This window comes from Quercus lobata, chromosome 9, assembly GCF_001633185.2.
Source record: "Quercus lobata isolate SW786 chromosome 9, ValleyOak3.0 Primary Assembly, whole genome shotgun sequence".
In the NCBI taxonomy this organism is placed as follows: Eukaryota; Viridiplantae; Streptophyta; class Magnoliopsida; order Fagales; family Fagaceae; genus Quercus; species Quercus lobata.
The window spans coordinates 4,375,128-4,394,619 of record NC_044912.1 but is presented as its reverse complement, the minus strand read 5'-3'; the positions used below and the strand labels follow the sequence as shown (position 1 = coordinate 4,394,619).

At 35.7% G+C, this 19,492-nt stretch overlaps 1 protein-coding gene across 1 annotated transcript; it reads right to left on the bottom strand.

Moving 5' to 3' along the window:
• Nucleotides 1-39: 39 nt before the first annotated feature.
• Nucleotides 40-3,877, bottom strand: LOC115962054 (GDSL esterase/lipase At1g33811). Its single transcript, XM_031080922.1, has 5 exons — nucleotides 3,540-3,877; nucleotides 2,940-3,064; nucleotides 2,148-2,396; nucleotides 1,278-1,536; nucleotides 40-609 (listed from the first exon to the last, which is right to left on the bottom strand). Exons 1-5 carry the CDS (start codon nucleotides 3,790-3,792, stop codon nucleotides 386-388), a joined length of 1,110 nt encoding a protein of 369 aa, XP_030936782.1. The 5' UTR covers nucleotides 3,793-3,877; the 3' UTR covers nucleotides 40-385.
• Nucleotides 3,878-19,492: the final 15,615 nt, after the last annotated feature.

Here is a 19,492-nt window from a genome sequence, read left to right as displayed (position 1 = left end):
TCAATCCTCATAAGTTAACATTACATTTCCTAATTAAATGAACTCCATTTCCAAATGTATGTTCTAATAGGAGTATCTCACTTGTGCCGGTATGAACACATATTCCAATGGTATGAGCATTAAAGAAAATTTTAGCATTGTCTAGGTTCTGCATTGATCTCTAACTGTGAAATTTCTAGACAACTTGGTCCAAACATCTATAAGATGGGCATTACTTGACTTAATTTCATTAAGTAGAACAGAAAAATTCAGCTGATGATTTAATAAGCAAGTACATTCATGAGTTTACTACAAAAGCAAGAATTTGCAGAAAATGACAAGGCATAAAGAACATCAGTACTAGCAATACCAATTCAGAGGAGACACAGAGTGAGCTCCAAATCTATTAGAGCATTGCTAATTGTTGTATATTAATTGGATATGCGTACGACTTTGTTTGTGAACTGTATGAAGTCTTGGCGAAATAGATGTTTGCCACCTCGGTTGGATGAAAGGCATCCCAGAACAAGTGCTTTTGACGATCCTGACATGGTTGTTGAAGAGGAAGACAAGTAATTTGCCCATTGTTCCTGCCCACTCCACAGCATCCCTTGTCTATCACTTCAAATCCTGTACCATTTCCAAAATTTTGAAAGCATAGTTAAATAAGTTAGTGCATGAAAACATCATGGGTTACTATACTGTTAGAAGCACATTTTAACTGACTAATAAAGGTTGGAAGTCATACATTCTAAAATAAGTTTGTGAATCATTATTACATTTGGAATATGAATGCTTAGCTTAATTAGTTCTATATTTGTACTTATCAAGATGTAGATCATATCACCAACAACGTTTTGCCCTGTACTACTACACAGCAAAAATTAAAATCATTATATCCACATGGAATTATACCAATACCACATAATGGACAGTTTAAATACTTCCATTGTGGGTACCGCATGTAGGAAATATATAGCAGACTCTAGAATATATTCATATAGAACCTAGCCTAACCCTACTATGATTCTATTAGGACTAGGTTACTTATCCTGCAAGTATGAGCTTACAAAAATTGCGAGCTTAGGAGCACATTTGGGCGCAATGGGCCCTGGTACATCTAACAGGGGATATGATCAAAGAATATTAATAGAATAGCTATCAAAAAAATCATGTTTTAGGCACCAACAACAGACCTGATAAGTCCAAATTTTGACATATATCATTGAATGTACAATTAGTAAATTGATAATTGCTGCTCCATGTTTATGGTTGGATATGTGTGCAAAGTAGATTACCATAATTGGATGCATTCAGATATAAATCGCTTGTGCTCTGATATGAGTCTAGGTACACAAACTTTGCTCCAGGCAACTGGCCTCGGTTGAAAAGATCAACAAGTTTCCGGAGCCCTGTGTTGAAAAGAGAGACTGCAGTATTGATTTTTTCATTGCAGCGGCTGCTATTACCATGATATCTTGCAAGTTGATATGGTATGCAACCAATTTGGCCAACTGCAGTTACAATCACCTTCCGTGCTCCCAAACTATACAATTGCTGCACAATAAAGAACAAATGTTTAAATTCCTCTAAACAGGTGAGAGATAGGAAATTCATTTCAAATAATGTAAAAAAAGTTACACAATTGCCAGTATTGTGTTTGCTGTGGGCTTTTTTATGTGTACTTCAAGCTGTAATCTTAAGTTATTATTAACAAATCACAAACTTCAATTTGGAACCCAACCATTTGGTGTTTCACTCGCTATCTGCAAATTTGATTTTCCAAAATAGGCTCATGTTATTGGTCAACACTGAACTCCTTTTCTAAGCTGCCTTCTGGGTTGGGAACATAATTTTGCTACCTTCTCATTTTATGCTGGTAATTAGAATTCAAAGGTAACCTTAAATATAAAGGTTGTACATGTATAGTCTACTTGAAAGTAGAGAAGCTCTCTGAACCTTTGGCTTTAAATGTAGATGGTCATTATGATTGTCATAAACATAATAAATAAGTAACAAATATAATAACAACCACACTTTAGACCCACAATTTTGGAGTCAATTATGGATACTCAACAGACTAATCAGGATTGGCCATATGTTACTTATTATGATCCTAAAGTATGACAAATTCATGGGGTGATTAGAGTTTGGAGTCACCAACTTACAGTGAGCTGGCGTGAGTAGTCCTGAAGAAGTACAGCAGCATAAGCTTGTACTGTGAAATCTGAACTACTTGTATAGAAGTCAGGCATAAAATAGTTGTTAAGATAATCATTACTTCCCATCCCAGAATAAAAGATGCACTTGCTTAGATGACTACTGAGGGAATTGTTGTTTCCTCTGAAGAACCTCCTCATCTCTTGCACTGTACTTGCAAAGTTGGCTAACTGTCGGTTCATCGACACGTGATCTCCCTATCAAACACATACATAAATCACATAAAAATCATTCACTTTCCATTATAAATGATTGTATAATACGCATACACGTATATCTTATTCCTAGAGGCATTAGGACCTCCTACAGTAGCTCAGGTTGAGCTAAAATTTCTAGGTGCAATGGTTCTGGCTAGAACCACTTGTACCTTTTTTGCTTTTAAACCACTTGCCTGAAATTGTTAAAGCTAATAGGAAGGTGTAGATTTTATTTAATTATTTAACCATTATTCTGATATTTCTTGTCACATGCGTAAACCTAGATTACTTTTTAATTTTAAAATGTGATGTAGAGTGAAAATATAATTCTAACCTAGAACCATCTACTTTGATAACATGTTAAATTATCACTTGTCTAAAAAATTTAAACTAATAAAAATAGGTAAATATAATTATTTAATTGTTAGAATTCTAATGTTAACTCATTTCAACTTGAACCTAAATGTAACACATATATAAGCCACCCTTACCCCCGCCACCTTACCACTTACAACAATTATATATAATTGATTCTATATATACCAGATTAGTTCCTGTTTCGTCTCGGATGCCAGAAGCCCCTGATGCATAATTCACTCCCCTAATCAGTGCAGCGCCCCTAGTCCTTTCATAGGGTGGGATGTAATTTGGAAACCCTAGAAGTTGAGCTGCAAATATTTTCAAAAAAAAAGAAAAAAAAGAAAGAGAATTAGTTCCATACCTTAGCATAAACCGTATTATAGAAATTTTAGTTGGGAAAATGTTCATGACAATATACCTTCAAGCCAATTTTCTTTTAAATTCCATGACTAGCACCAAATTACTAGGGAAAATGGAAAGGTGAAGCCTTCCCACTCAATATATATTGACACACATACCATTTCTAGCTACCATTTTTTTTTTTTCATAATTTCAAGGTAGCTTACCATTTAACTAACACTACAATAAATATGACTGGTACTACATCAGCAATATAATAATTAAATTTCTTTATTATTATTATTATTTTTGTGTATAAAAGTTAACACATTAGTTTATAAAGCTAATACAGTAAAATCTATAGAACTTATATATATATATATATATATATATATAGTAAAATTTATAATATTCCTAATATCACCTTAACCTCAATGCTCTTACCTAGTGCATCGACGTAAGTTCGACCATTAGTAAACCGGCCAGTGGTACCCTGTGGAAAGTCAATGCCATAAGGCCTGTAATTGGCTCTAGCAAGCGTAAGAATCCTATTGTTGTTTCCATTATCCACCAATGAGTCACCAAATATGAAGAAACAAGGCACTTGGAGTTGCTGTGGCTGTGAGCAAGCCTTAGCACATAACCACAGAAAGACCAAAACAACTGACAAAAAAGTAAACTCACTGAAACCCTTCATTTTTCAGTGCAACCTTAACCCTGGCTAGAGTTTGATTTACGAGTTGAAAGCACCATGCATGGATACACATTCATATATAGTCCATCTTTGGCGGAGTTTGTTTTGCTATTATGGGATTCATGTGCTTTGGATAATCTCCAAGCTTTGAACAAAAATGAAGTAGTAAGGGCCCGTGAGAGTTAAAGTGGGAAACTTTTGGTTATGGTTCATGTGTCAACTTATTGTAAACTGTAGCAGCGGTGAAGAAAGGAAATTTCTCGTGATCTACAAGGCTGGAACCTCCTTTCAATAGCATATTCTGGACACCTTTACAACTGCTATTGCCTGTATATGCATGAAATCACGTAAAAATAATCAGATCAGCGTAGAAAAGTAACTTGCAATAAATTGTATGGAAGCAACACTCCAAGATGATAGTGTTAGAAATATTGAATGATTGTATTGTATTTCATAATCAAATAATATACAAGAGTGCCTTTATATAGGTGGCATATGTGTGCGGTACAAGTAAACCTATGTGTGCGGTACAAGTAAAGTGTAATACAAGTGTGCTATACAAGTAATCTAGCTGGGCCTAAAGCCCATAACATAATATACGTTAACTGCCCCCCTCAAACTCAAGGTGGATGTGAGACCAGCTTGAGGTTATTAACCAAATCATGAGTGCGTCCCTTAGGAAGTGACTTGGTGAGGATATCTGCAAGTTGATCTTTGGAGGAGACGGAGAAAAACTTGAGAGCACCGTGGACAAGATGATAACGGATAAAATGACAATCAATCTCGATGTGTTTAGTCCGTTCATGGAAGACATCATTGTGAGCAATGTGAATGGCACTCTGGTTGTCACAATAAATGGGAGTAGCAGAGGATGTGGATACACCCAAATCCTTAAGAAGCCATCGTAGCCAAATGAGCTCAAATGTGGTATCAGAAAGGGCACAATATTCTTCTTCAGTACTGGAGCGGGCCACAAAGGTTTATTTCTTACTTCGCTAAGAAATCAAAGAAGAACCAAGGAGAAAACAATAACCTATAGTGGACCTGCGATCAGTGGAATCTTCTGTCCAATCAACATCGAAGAATGCACGGAGTACAAGAGGAGACTGAGCTGAGTAGAAAAGGCCATGGAAGAAAGTACCCTTCAGGTATCGAAGAATGCGCAGAATAACAATATAGTGAGTTGATCGTGGAGCAAACAGATACTAGCTCAACTGATGAACAACATAGGAGATGCCTGGACAAGTAACTGTGAGATAAACTAGGCTGCCAACCAATCGTCTGTAAAGAGAAGGATTAGACAATGGTCCCCCCCCCCCCAAGGGTGTCAGATGCGCATTAAGTTCAACTGGAGTGTCAACAGTCTTGCTGTTAGTGAGTCCAACTCGAGACAAAAGGCCAGAAGTATACTTGGCTTGAGTAATATAAAGACCATCTGTGGAATGAGTAATTTCAAAACCCAAGAAATAGTTGAGATGTCCAAGATCTTTCATCTCAAATTGTTGATTGAGAAAATCCTTGAGTTCTTGAATGCTACTGAGGTCATCACCAGTTATGATCATATCATCCACATATAGAAGAAGCAAAATGGTGTCTTTATCAGTACGACAAAGAAATAAGGCAGAATCACACAGACTGGCAGTGTAACCCAAGCGAAAAATAGTGGAGCTGAACTTGGCAAACCAAGCTCATGGAGCTTGTTTAAGGCCATAAAGTGCACGTCGAATGCGACAAACCTTGTTTGATTCAACAGAGAGACTAGGAGGAGATTGCATGTAGACTTCTTCACTCAGATCCTTTTTAAGGAAGGCATTTTTAACATCCATTTGAAAAAGATCCTATTTACTAGTAGCAGCAACAGCTAAGAGGGCACGAATAGATGAGATAAGAGCAACCGGAGCAAAGTTCTCTTCATAATCAATCCCATACTCCTGTGTAAAACCTTTTGCAATAAGACCAGCCTTGTAACGCTCAATGGACCCATCAGAGCGAGTCTTGATTTTATAGATCCACTTACAACCAACCACAGACTGTTCAAGAGGGAGAGTGACCAGATCCCAAGTATGGTTTTTGGTTAATGCATCAAGTTCCTCTTTCATTGCAATCTGCCATAAAGGGTCAGTGGAGGCCTCATGATAGGTGTGAGGCTCGTGAAGTGTAGTAAGGGTAGTGTAACAATGATAGTCAAGTAAATGTGGAAGAATGAATCTTACCCGGGTTAAGTGGAGAGGTGGAATGTCTTGTGGAGGATTTTCAGGCAGAGCAGGAGCAAAGGACCCAGGCTTAAGGTGGGATAGCTCATCATCAACCTGTTTATCTTCGACCTGTCTAGGAGAAGCATCAAAAATATTTGAAGATTGAATAAAGAAGTCCAAAGGAGGATTAAAAGTATTTGTAGAAGGAACAAGAGACTCATTTGGAAAGATTTTTAAAACAGAGGAGGTAGTCAGGGAAGAACGAAAGTGAGAGAGTTTAACAAACAATCGATATTCCCAAAAGACAACATTACGAGAAACACGAAGACGATGAGAGACAGGATCATAACACCTATACCCTTTTTGAGTTTCGCCATAACCAAGGAAACAACAGAGTCTAGATCGAGGATCAAGTTTGTTGTGCTCATGAGGTTGAAGAAGAACGAAACAAGTAGATCCAAAGGAGTGAAGGTGATGATAGTCAAGGGGTGACCCAAACAGACGCTCATACAAAGTCTGATTATGGATGACAGTGCTTGGAATGCGATTAATTACATGAACAACATGAAGAGAAGCTTCACCCCATAATGGGACAGGAACTTTGGCAGAAAGAAGAAGAGCACGAACAGTGTCAAGAATATGAAGAAGTTTTCTTTCGGCTCAACTATTTTGCTGAGAGGTACCTGGATAAGTTAGATGATGTACAATGCCATAGGAATGTAACAGAGCTTGAAACACATATTGAGTATATTCAAGAGTATTATCAGATCGAAAAGTTTTGATACGTTTGGAGAATTATGTTTCAACCATTTTTGCGAAGTTGCTGTATATTAGTAAAATTTCAGAACGAGATTTCATAGGAAATATCCAACTATAACGAGAATAATCATCAATAAAAACAACAAAATATCGAGATCCACCAATACTAACAACAGGAGAAGGTCCCCAAATATCAGAATAAATTAACTCAAAAATACTATTAGAAATGGATTCACTGTTATTGAAAGGCAAAGCTGGCTGTTTTCCTAACTGACATGAAGTACAATCAAAATTTTCTTTGGACACAGAACCCAACAGCCCTTAGAAGCTAACTGTTGTACCCGAGAAGATGGTGCATGACCAAGACGAGAATGCCAAAGTGCGAGAGATGGTAAGGAAGAAACTGCAGCAGCAATAGAAACAGGAGCAACAGGTGGAAGATGAAGATTGTCTACGGCAAACATACGCCTAACTCTAGGACCGGTCCTAAGCTCTTGCCCCATCCTCCGATCTTGCACAATACAGCTAGAATAGTAAAAAATAAGGCGATAACCTAGTTCAGCTAATTGTCCCACAGAGCACAAATAGGATAGGTTAGGTACATGGAAGATTCTAGAAACAGAGAGGTTGGAGGTGAAAACAAAATCTAGACTATTCCCATGCATGGTGAAACCATCAACTATATGGATATTTAGAGGATGTGGTGGAGGGTCAAGTTTGGAGAATAAGGATGAGTGATGTGTCATGTGATTGCAATAGGTAGAATCAAAAAGCCAAGTTTGAGACTTACCGGGTAGAACTGAGAGAGTAGTGGAAAGAGATGCATTACCAGCTATACGAACAGCCTGAGCTATGATCTCCTATAGTTTAGTGGGGGAGAGGTTGATAGTGAATCCAGAAGACTGGGACTCAGCTGAAATGGAAGCCATCGGCGGAGTAGACTCAGTATTAGCAACAACAGCAGTAGATTTGTTGCGACAGTAACAAGTCTCAATGGTGTGGTCAGGATGCTTGCAATAGTTGCAGAACTTTTTGTTGGTCTGCTTGCGACGATTGCTAGAGCTAGAGGAATCACCTGATTGCTGAGGTTGCTCTATGGGTGGAGCAGAAGGAGTAATAGCCAAAACATTGAGCTTATTCTGAGCTTGAAGGGTTGCAAGACGAGCTTCTTCTCTAACCAACTCGTTCACAGTAGTATCAAGAGAGGGAGCAGGGTTCCGATTTAGAAGCTGATCTCGAATGGGCTCAAAGTCCTTGTGAAGTGACATTAGGAATTCATAGAGGCGAAATTCATCTCTAATGGAAGCATATTGCTGAGCATCCTTTGAACATGCCCAAGTTGGACCAGAAAGGTCAATTTGGTCCCAAATGAAGCGAAGCTGATCACAGTAGTCATTGATGGATTGCCCTGGCTCTTGCTTGAGTTGATGCAATTCAACCACTAATTGATATTTCATAGATCCATGAGTAGTGGAGTACCTTTTGGCCAACATATCCTATGCTGATTTTGTATCATCAAAACTACCCAACAGATTGGAGATGGAGGGAATGGAAGTGTTCCGAATCCATGTGAGGATCATGTGGTTGTGACTATCCCATTCAATCATGCGACCAAGGAAGACAACATCTTCTTCACTTGCTCCCTTGACAGGAATGGTGATTGCACTAGTACAGTAATGCCAGAGCATGCGACTCTTAAGAAAACTGCGCATAGCTTGAGACCAAGATAAGTAATTCTTATTCCCCTTCAATATAGTATTGATGGGGTGAGAAAAAAAAATATCATTTTTATCCATTTAGAGATACAATATGCAAAAACAGACTGCAAAAATGAAATCTACACGAAAAACTGGGTAAGGAGAACCTGGACTGTAAAAGTCAACCATGGAGAAAAGTCAACGGTCCAAGTCAACGCGGTCAACGGTCAGCGGATGACGTCAGCAAGATGGCGTGGCACTGATGCCAGCAGATGACTAGATGCTGACGCAACTAAGGTTGACGTGGCACTGATGACATCACGGGTGATGTCAGCTAGAGCTGAGGACGGTCGCGTGTGGCGCGTGGGGCACGTGGGACGCTGACACAGAAGCTTCAGGCGGCGCGTGAGGGCGCATGCTGTCTCCGATGACTGCGAAGCTTTCACCGACAGGTAGATCGCCGCAAGACAATCTTAGTGATGCCTCCAGAAATGTGATCGGAGCAATATTCGCGGCGGTGATGACACGTGCAGTGATCTGTGCGGTGTAGGACTCCTCAACGATAGCGGCTGCAGGTTCGAAACCCAAAGACAATGGCTGGAAGACGTCAGAGGTTCAACGGCAAGAGGCTGCTGCGACTGTTGTGATGATGGAAACGATGTTGAGAATGGAGTAGCACCAATAAAGACAAGACTGCTAAGAAAATGTTAGAGCAGTGGCTCTGATACCATGTTAGAAATACTGAATGATTGTATTGTATTTCATAGTCAAAGAATATATAAGAGTGCCTTTATATAGGAGACATATGTGTGCAGTACAAATAAAGTGTAGTACAAGTGTGCTATACAAGTAATCTAACTGGGCCTAAAGCCCATAACATAATATATGTTAACATATAGGATATAATATTTGAGACTACATGTTTTTTCAGCATGCAACCTTCATTTTCTTTGAGTTTTTCTCTGAATCGATTGATCGCTGACCCTTTGCATTTGCAGAATTTATTATATTGTTAGTTGAGTTACCTTTACTGCTCGAGTTGCATGCATTGAGTTATCCTCCAGCATTAGGTGCATGCTAAGACTGAGAGTGATGCATGATATACTTTACAATTATAATTAAATCATAATATTTTTCAACCTCTCAAGTATGTAATATATTATGAGAATTTATCGTTTTAAAGATATTAAGACCAAATCCTAATCAATGTTCAAGCTAGCTTTTTATAAAACTCTAGTCTAGGTTTATTGTATCTAAATCTATACTTGGATTGCGATGTAAAGTAATCATGCTCCTTTGTTGTATAAATAAGAGCATTCCCATCAGCTCTCTCAAAAAAAATGCCATTTTAACACATCAAAAACCTACTTTATCATTTTAGCACATCATTTTACAACATACCATTTATCAGATGTTCTATATTTTTACAACTTCATTTAAATATTATTTCTTAACTCTTTTTTATTATTATTTTATTCTTTCTTATTATTTGTTCCTACCGGCCAAATTCTTGTTCCAACGGTAACATTGCATTCTTTTTCAAAAATTTTGGTTCTAACCAACGGAACATGTTCAAATATTCAACCTATTCAACTGTCATTTTTTTTAAATCCATATTTTCCATTTATCAATTTAAAAAAATAAAAATAAAAACTTTAGAACCTGTCAGCTTCCCAAAAACAAAAAAAAAACAAAACAAAACAAAAACAAAAAAACCCCAAAACCTGCCAAATGGAAGCGTACAGTGTTAAAAATAAACACTGTGCTCTTACAATAAAATAATGGGTTTCAGAGGGAGAGATAAATAAAATAATAATAAACATATATAGCATTTCAGTCCGTACAGTGTTAAAAATGGAAGCGTACTGTAGCATGTTCTATATTTATAGCACATATAACACACCTGATGAAGTTGTGTTTTTGGTGTTTGGTGTGTCAAATGCCAAAAATTTGGCATTTGACACACCTGATGAGAGTGCTCTAAATCTTTAATTGAGTTGCCATTGCCAATCATGATTTAGCCAAATATGAATACATTTCAATGGGTTCATTAAATACATATGTAATAGTAAAAATTAGTCATCAAAGTTTTTTTTTTTTTTTTTTTTTGTCATGGATGTAGTCCTTTTAAGGTCACGTCAATTTTCTTCTCTATATTCTTTATCATATATCATTACTGATTTGCCTTTGCTAATATAGTATCAAGGTTATGTTTTATATATCTATTCTAATATAGTATTAGAGCCATATTATACTAAATAATTTCTCTCTAAATGGACTACTACGGACAAAGAATCAATTAGTAAAGAGGAAATAGATCAATTAGAAACTACGAAGATTCGGATTTCATGATCTGAGGTATGGAAGTCACTTTGTTTTGGTCAGAGTCCATTTTTTTAGCATTCAATAAATGGGACAGAGGAATTTAAACCTTAAAATTTTCTGTTGAAAATATAAGAAAGTAACAATTGAGTTACAAAACTCTTGGATGGTCAAATACCAATTAAATATTAAAAATTTGGTTTTTTTTTTTTAAGAAAAAAATGTGTGGCGTCTCTCTATACTTAATGAGTTAATTCTATAAGAAATGAATATTTGAGGTCGTGTCTCAGTCTTGATACTCCTTTTATGTGTCCCAAGCCTCAAAACCGGTAATGTGTCCTTTTAATTTTCCATCAAAACCCCCTTCAAACATTGTGTGAAAGAGAAGCAAAAAATTAAAAATTAAAAGAAAAATATAGAGAATAAGATAAATCTTTGGGGAAAAGAATAAATGAGGCGGGGTTAGATGATGGAAAATATAGAGAATAAGACAAATCTTTTTTCCCCCTTCAAGTGAGGGTGGAGGATGTGAATCCAAGATCTCTTCATGTAAAAAATCAAACTATATCACTAAATCACTAGGCTCCATTAAGAGTCTTATAATTCACGTAACAATTTTTGATGTGTTTCCAAGGAAAATGTTTAAGATTCAAATCATATTCTTGCTGGATATTAAATTATCAAAAAAATCTAGAAAACACATAAATACTCCAATTTTGGAAAAGTTCTAGTATCTAATATGTATCCAATATGGATATATTTTAGACACGCCTATCTGTGTGTCTTAGCCTTTTTTGTTTTTTGTAAAAAATATGCTGATACAATCGGGATTTGTCCTAGATACAGCTCAGCCCAAAACTTTTTTAAAATTTTGAAACAAATTGATGACGTTTTGCTTTTTCATTTACTCTTTTAAATCATAGTTTGTGTTAGGTTCTAAAGATTTAGGAATTAATGTATTTAGAACTCTAATGTGTAATGTTGGCAAACCATAATCAAAACAATTGTTAGTCTTGTTTAGACTTGCTCAAAGTGTGTGCGTTGTATGTAAAGTTGGAATCGAGTGGCTGCAGAAGTATTAGTGACTTTCGGCCTGGCTCGATCAATCGAAGAACAGGCTTGATCGATAGAATCTCGGGCAGAATGTTTTTTCTGCAGATTTTTCCAACTCAGCCCTAGCCTATTAAAATGTGTTAGGTTTTATGTTTTTCCCCAAGTATAAAAGGCAAACCCTAGCCACGTTTTTTAGGTTGCTCTATTTTGTTGTGTGTATGAATCTCTTGTGAAATCTAGAGGTGGTTGCCTTCATACATGCTTAAGATTATCAAGAATGAGATTTGATTGAGAGCTTGATGATCATTCAGTTGTTGCACTAAGAAGTTTAAAGAAACACAAGTGGGTGTGCTTGTACTTGTTGGAGAATCCAAGAAAGAAGGAGTCCGTGGTCTCGGAGCTTGCACGTGGTCGTGTCAGTAAGTTTCTACTGGTGGGTAGCAATAGGATGTTAGTTGTCTAAGTCCTATTGTAAAACTTTGATTCTTTCATAGTGGATTCAGGTTTACCTTAAAGATAGCTAGGTTAAATCCTTCCCAGGTTTTTACTGGTGTAGTTTTATGGGTCATTATATCATTGTGTTATTTATATTTCCGCTGCTATACATGATATGATTGTTTGATTGTGATAACCTAGATCTGGAATTTGGACTAAGTAATAACTTAGCTAATTAACTAAGTTAATTCAATTGTGTTTTAAGGGGTCTAAAAACAAACAGTTTGTTTATAGTTTTCAATATAAAAATAAGTTCTACTACAATGTATCATCATTTTAAGTGATTTAAGAAGATGTAGTCATTTGAACTCTTGTTTAAAGTTGTTATTATTATTATTATTATTATTATCATGAAAAGCAACATGCTGTAGGAACGGTATTGCATTTTAAAGGCAGAAAGAGTCCACCGTTTATTCAACTAGTTTTCGATAATCGAAAGAGTCCAGTGCCGTTATTGCTATTACAGTGGTTGATTATGAAGTTCATGAATGTGAACTAAACATGATAACATTTATAGGAACCTCTTAAAGTGGACAATATCAGAGGACTAATGAACCCCCAAAGAGGTTGGTTTAATGGTGATATCCTCTCCGCAAGTGACGACATCGCATTCACATCTGCTTTGCTGAGCAGAAGCTGGTCCGCAAGAGCAGTTCCTGGCTTGTGCACTCGCTGGAAAGCTTGCTCCGCAATTGATTTGGGCACATGTGCCCGGTACAATAATCTGTTTGCGACAACGAGGCTGATCATCACCTATAAAATCAGATTCAAGAGATAAATATAGACACATTATTTTTGCAAATAGAGGCAGATATATATATCGTTTGAGTAATTAATCGTTCATGAATTTCTGTAAAATTGAGGTGACAAAACAAAGCTTAAATTTGACAAAAATGATCAAAATAGCTTTACCTTGAGAAAGGTTAAGTAAACTTGATACAAGAACAAAAGAAACCACGACAAAGACAGCCAACTTGTTCATGTTCTCCTCTGCGGTGTGTGTGTGTCTCTAATACTCTTATTTGGGTTACAATGGTAGATACTTGTATGTGCATAGCAATATTTATATATAGAACAGTTTAAATGACTTATGGAGTAACAGCATTATCCATAGACAATTATGTATATGGGGAATATGGCAATAATGGTCAGGTTAATTGCCTAATTTGGAGTATGGGATATGCTGAGGTGTTACATAATAGAAGACAGACCATGATGATAGGGTCATTCTACTATACCCTCTCATTTTTTTTGGTGGGTACGGTACCCACATAAATCCTAACCGCTAAATTTTACTTGTTTTAATCTGAACTGTTTATCTAATTTTAATAGAATATAGTTACCGGTCAATCAGGTTAACATATCTAATTTTAACTTCAAAACAGTTTCTTGCTAGCTGTACCTTAGTTAATTATTGCTATTGGCACTTATTCAAACTTGCATCTGGTTTGTTTCCTTAATCAAAAAAACACAAAGTAATCCTCCTAGCTAATTTAATATGCATATAAAAAACATAGTCTTATGAAATAAACAATTATTAGGGTCATATTGGTTTAGTGATTGTGTTGCTTGTGCTAGTTGTCTCCTTGATGTTGTATTATTGGGACTATTTCATGAGGTGAAACTGTCACATGGCCAAGAGAAAAAAAAAGAAAAAGATAAGTGCAGTCCTATGTATGCTTTTTACTTTCTTGTGTCATTGTTTTAAAAATTTTCAAGGTGTAAAAACAATATATGCATGCCACTGCAAACATTACAATCGAATTTAATTTATATCTTGTTACATGTTATATATGTGAAGTCATGCATAGATTGCAATCAGAATGATTAGTCTAGCTAGGGGTAGCATCTAGCTTCCTGCCTAGGTGAAAGTTCTCTAAAGTTGTGTACTTACCTTCAACCAAAGAAATTTTTATTTATTTATTTTTTCTGCTGAAGAGAACAGTTGAGTTTTCTGTTCTTATTCTAGTTCCTTTTATTTTATTTTTTTCTCTAAAAATTTTTATTATTTTAAAGTATGAAAACAATTATATAACTTTCCCCCACTCCACTTGCTATATAGCTAATACAATTAGGATTCCAATTCTAAAATGTACAAACTTACAATCAAATGTAGTTATAAAATTTAAAATCTTCAGCAATGAGGAATTGGATATTAACTTTTATGAGGAATTAATTTGGATATTTGAAATTTCTGTAAAGAACAAATCATTAAAACAAGTTCTTTATACATCCAAATTTCAACATTATTGACAATTGATTGCATTAGAATAATTAGTCTTCATAGAGGTTGTGTCTAGCTTCATCCCTTGTTGAAGGTTTTTTAGGATTGTTTACTAACCTAAAACCAAAGCTGATGCTCTTTTTCTGATTAAGAGAATAACTGATTTTTCTATTTTTTGCTTTTGCTTTTCACTGAATTTTTTATTATTTAAAAGTAGGACAACAATCATAAAGTTACTAAAATGATTTGTATTAGCATGTTTGAGGAAATTGTTATTGCAATATTCATAATGCAACAAACTTTAAAATCAAATCATGGTTAGTGATTGTTCAAAATTTTCAACAATGAGGAGCTTGATCATAACTTACCCTAATGGGGAATTAATTTTGATATGCAAAATTTCTTCAATGACCAAATCATTACCAAGTTCTTGATATATCCAAATATTGTGATGTTGTTGACAATTGATCGGTTCATTGACAGCAGAAAATGGTCTGCATTAGCAGTAGTAATATTCTTGGTGAACCGCTTAAACTATCAGCGTTGGGAACCTAAGCTTGTACCTATATGTTAATAGATTTAGAGCCTATTTGTTTAGGCGTATTGAGAGACAAAAATGGGGGTTTAGCAAATCGTGAAAATCTTGATATGTTTGGCTAGGCTAAATTTGTGGGATTGAGTTTTTGAATCAGTAGATTTTCGCGTTTCAGGAAAGGCAATTTCCTGTTGTGATTTCAATATTGCGCAATTTACAAATCGTGATTCCGCATATTACTCAATTGTTAGACCTGTCTTGTCAAATCTGTGATTTACCATAAGAGGAGTGCGTTTGGATCTATTACTAAATGGCCTTAGCCATCTGATGCCTTTATTTTACAATGTTGGGAAATCATCAAAGACTTCATCTTCCCATGTAATGCTTGTGAAGAAGAATTGGTGGGATCTTTATAATATTTGAATTTCATTTTTAAAGTGTCATATCTTTCTTCCTTTGATTTCTTATTTAGATATTTCTTTCATTGTTTCTTTCTTCTCCTTCCTCTTTTACTTCAGAGATTTAGAAGTTTAATAGGTGCCTTGTGACATATCTGTTTTCTATTGTGCTTTCTTACAAATATAATTTAGTAGACAGGTACGACCACATGTAAGTGGCCCATTACTTTTTAATAGTAATAGTTTAAAACTCTTATTATACGTAATACTGCTCTTTAATTGTTTAAACTTTTACCAAATGAATTTTGTGCTATTGCCTCTTGATGTTCTTGAAGTTTTCTAACTTTTATACCTTTCACTCTGAATGAAATTATTGATTGAAATTTGTCCTTACCCATTTCAGATCATGACCAGGGCAAACTTAGCCATAAATTACTAACGTAATTCTCTGGTGCATATTCAATCAGGCAAGCAACTGTGCAGAAAAAGGTTGATAAATAGAGAAGGTATCCTGTTTTGATCGGTAAGCCTTGCTCTAGTTGTTATAATTGTTTTGATGCTTTACATCCAGAAAGTTGTCATATTTTTCTGCTTGGTTTTGTCTTTTTAGCCTGATGTATTGTATTTTGTAGTGGAAAGATTCTACAGTTTTATTTTGTTGTGTTTTGTCCAGAATTTAAGTTTAGTCATGTATGTGAGTGTCAATCTTCAATCAAAAACAAAAAAATATTTTGCTAGGTTATAAGAACCATACTTTAGGCATCCCTCAATTAAGTCCAAATAAGCTACTACTATTAATAGGTATTTAAACTTATCTTTACACTTTGACTTGAAAATAGGTCCTGGTTAGAGAGTTGTACTCTCCAGAAGTGGCTGCTCAAATTTTAGCTATCCCTATCTCAAGCTGTGGGGTCACTGATAAGCTGCTATGGCCTCATGCAACGCAACATAGTGAGTGAAACCAAGTGTCTTATGCAATGAGAAGAGAACTTGGACCATTTATTCTAGAAGCACAGTCTTGCTTGGGTTGTATAGCCTCAAAACAGTGATGTTTGAGGGAGCAAAACAGTGTACCAAGGCAAGTTTGTCCAGTCATAAAGGGACGGCAAGTGTTGCTGACAGTTGAGGGGCACTGGCAGAGCTGGTGCAAATGGGGTTGTTTTGCCTATTTAGCTAAATCATGTGCTAGCAGATAATTTTTCAGGCTGTTCCAGAAATGCTATATGCAAAAGAGTGGAAGCTTACTGTTTTAGAAGCACTTTTCCCTAGTTTGTTTTGGTTGGTGGAAGATTGGAGGAGCTGTGTTTGGAAAAGAAGAAGGTTCCTTGGCAACTTGCTACACTGATTGAAGAACACAAGTGCAAGGAAGTTGGAGAACGCCAGTGGTGTACATTTGCTGTGCATGGGAGTCACTGATGAGGCTAGAGCCCTGATTACTCTTGCATCTAACTCTTTTATGAACATTTTTTGGGCTTGTAACTCTATTACTAGATAGTTACCTTTAGCAGTCTGGATAATATATAGCCAATTTGTTTCAATAGTGAGACTTTAGAGTTACTTTCTGCAAAAACTGTTCATGTTTGGTTGATATTCTCCACATGTTAAAAGATAGTCAAAATTGCCAATGAGCTGGGTAGCTCAAATGGTATTTTCTACCCTCCAAATTTTATATCAGCGAGTAATCACAAGGCTCATGAGCCTTTGAGAGTTGGCTTGGAACGTCAATCAACATGGCTAGCCAAATTTGGATTTACATTAGTAAATTACTGATTATCCCAAAAGTTTAAGCTGTTAGGAAATTATAAATCTAATTATTTAACCATAATTTTAACACTTCCTTTCACATATGGGCCTAAACCCTTCCCTAAAATACCATGATAAATTACATATTCTCCCAAAATCTTAATATTCGGTAATTTATCAAAAATATAGAGGAGAAAAATGTTAGTATAGTTGCAAGAAAAATGTTAGTATGGTTGCAAGTTGCAACTCGGGAGATATCTATAGCAAAGTAGAAAATTACTAGATTATAAACAGATCTTGCTAAGGCAGAAGCATTGCCTTGCAGGCTTGCACTTAAAGCAGATAAAAATAAACTCACAGTTTCTCTCAGCATCTTCATCATACGTTGTCATAGTGAAAGGTCTGAACTTTGTACAAAAGGGCAAAGATTAATGGCAACATCACTCACAAAGAACAAAATTGACAAACAATGCATTTATATATGTACTCTGTAGTTTGCAAAGAATTATAAAGAGGGAGAGATATTTGAGAACGAGGTCTTGTAGAGTTCCCTCTCCTTTGCTCGACAAAGTGCCCTCAGTAACACTGCCACGTCCTCTCGTTTCTACCAACCCAAGGTGTTTTCTCCACAAGTTTTCTGTCAAGGGGGTGGAGGCATCTCTAAACTCTTTATCGCTATTCTTGACTAGGGCCCATACTTTTATGTCAAGGTGGCAATATCAAAATCGTAGATTTGTGGATATAATGTCCAGAATTTGGACTCTTGCTATGCCATTTCCAATCTCATACCCCTATGCACATTGCGGATCTATTGCTTCATAAAATGTCTTCCCCTCTACATTGACACTTGGTCTGCGCCACCATTCCACATGTTTTGCAAAAGCTAGATCTAACCATTACTAAACCATTGGTGGGGCTGCCTTTCGGTATCTTCTCTACAGCGTTAGTGTCTCTGAGTTTTTTCTGTTTTCATTTTTTGTGATTTAATTAAGAAGATCATGTAGTCATTTGAACTCTTGTTTATAGCTGTTATTACTATTATCATGAAAAGCAACATTGCTGTAGGAACGGTATTGCATTAGAGGCAGAAAGAGTCTACTGTTTATTTATTTAGTTTTCGATAATCGAAAGAGTCCAGTACCGTTATTGCTATTACAGTGGTTGATTATGAAGTTCATGAATGTGAACTAAACATGATAACATTTATAGGAACCTCTTAAAGTGTACAATATCAGAGGACTAATGAAACACCAAAGAAGTTGATTTAATGGTGTTATCCTCTCCGCAAGTGACGACATCGCATTCACATCTGCTTTGCTGAGCAGAAGCTGGTCCGCAAGAGCAGTTCCTGGCTTGTGCACTCGCTGGAAAGCTTGCTCCGCAATTGATTTGGGCACATGTGCCCGGTACAATAATCTGTTCGCGGCAACGAGGCTGATCATCACCTATAAAATTAGATTCAAGAGATAAATATAGACACATTATTTTTGCAAATAGAGGTAAAAATATATATATATATATATATATATATGTATATGTATAATTTGAGTAATCAACAGTTCATGACTTTCTGTAAAATTGAGGTGACAAAACAAAGCTTAAATTTGACAAAAATATCAAAATAGCTTTACCTTGAGAAAGGTTAAGTAGAATTGATACAAGAACAAAAGAAACCACGACAAAGACAGCCAACTTGTTCATGTTCTCCTCTGTGGTGTGTGTGTCTCTCTCTAATACTCTTATTTGGGTTACAATGGTAGATACTTGTATGAGCATGGCAATATTTATATATAGAACAGTTTAAATGACTTATGGAGTAACAGCATTATCCATAGACAATTAATTATATGGTGGATATGGCAATAATGGTCAGGTTAATTTCCTAATTTGGTGTATGGGATATGCTGAGGTGTTACATAATAGAAGACAGACCATGCTGATAAATAAGAAGAAATTATCGTTACAGCTTAACAAGCTAACTAGAATGAATTATTAGGGATTAAATAAGATAATATCAACAGTGGATTTTTATTTTATTTAAGGAAATCAACATTGAATTTTGATGATGAATTTCTCCACCTCACATGACAACTCATAACTTTTAAATGTCACATAAATAAATTATATTAATAAATATATTAAAACTATGAGATAGTATATGTGCACTATCTATATTTCGATTCTTATTACTGGCTTTCGATATCATAAATGTTGATTATCCATCATAATTAATACATCACGGGCACACACACACAACAATATTTATATTTCTATTCTTATCA

Excerpts from the sequence above, each read along its gene's own strand:
- LOC115962054 (XM_031080922.1), bottom strand. The coding sequence starts at position 3,792 with ATGAAGGGTTTCAGTGAGTTTACTTTTTTGTCAGTTGTTTTGGTCTTT. Across the intron at positions 2,397-2,939 it reads ACGAAACAGGAACTAATCTG|GGAGATCACGTGTCGATGAA; the intron begins GTATATATAGAA and ends TGTGTTTGATAG. Across the intron at positions 610-1,277 it reads TCTGAATGCATCCAATTATG|GATTTGAAGTGATAGACAAG; the intron begins GTAATCTACTTT and ends GAAATGGTACAG.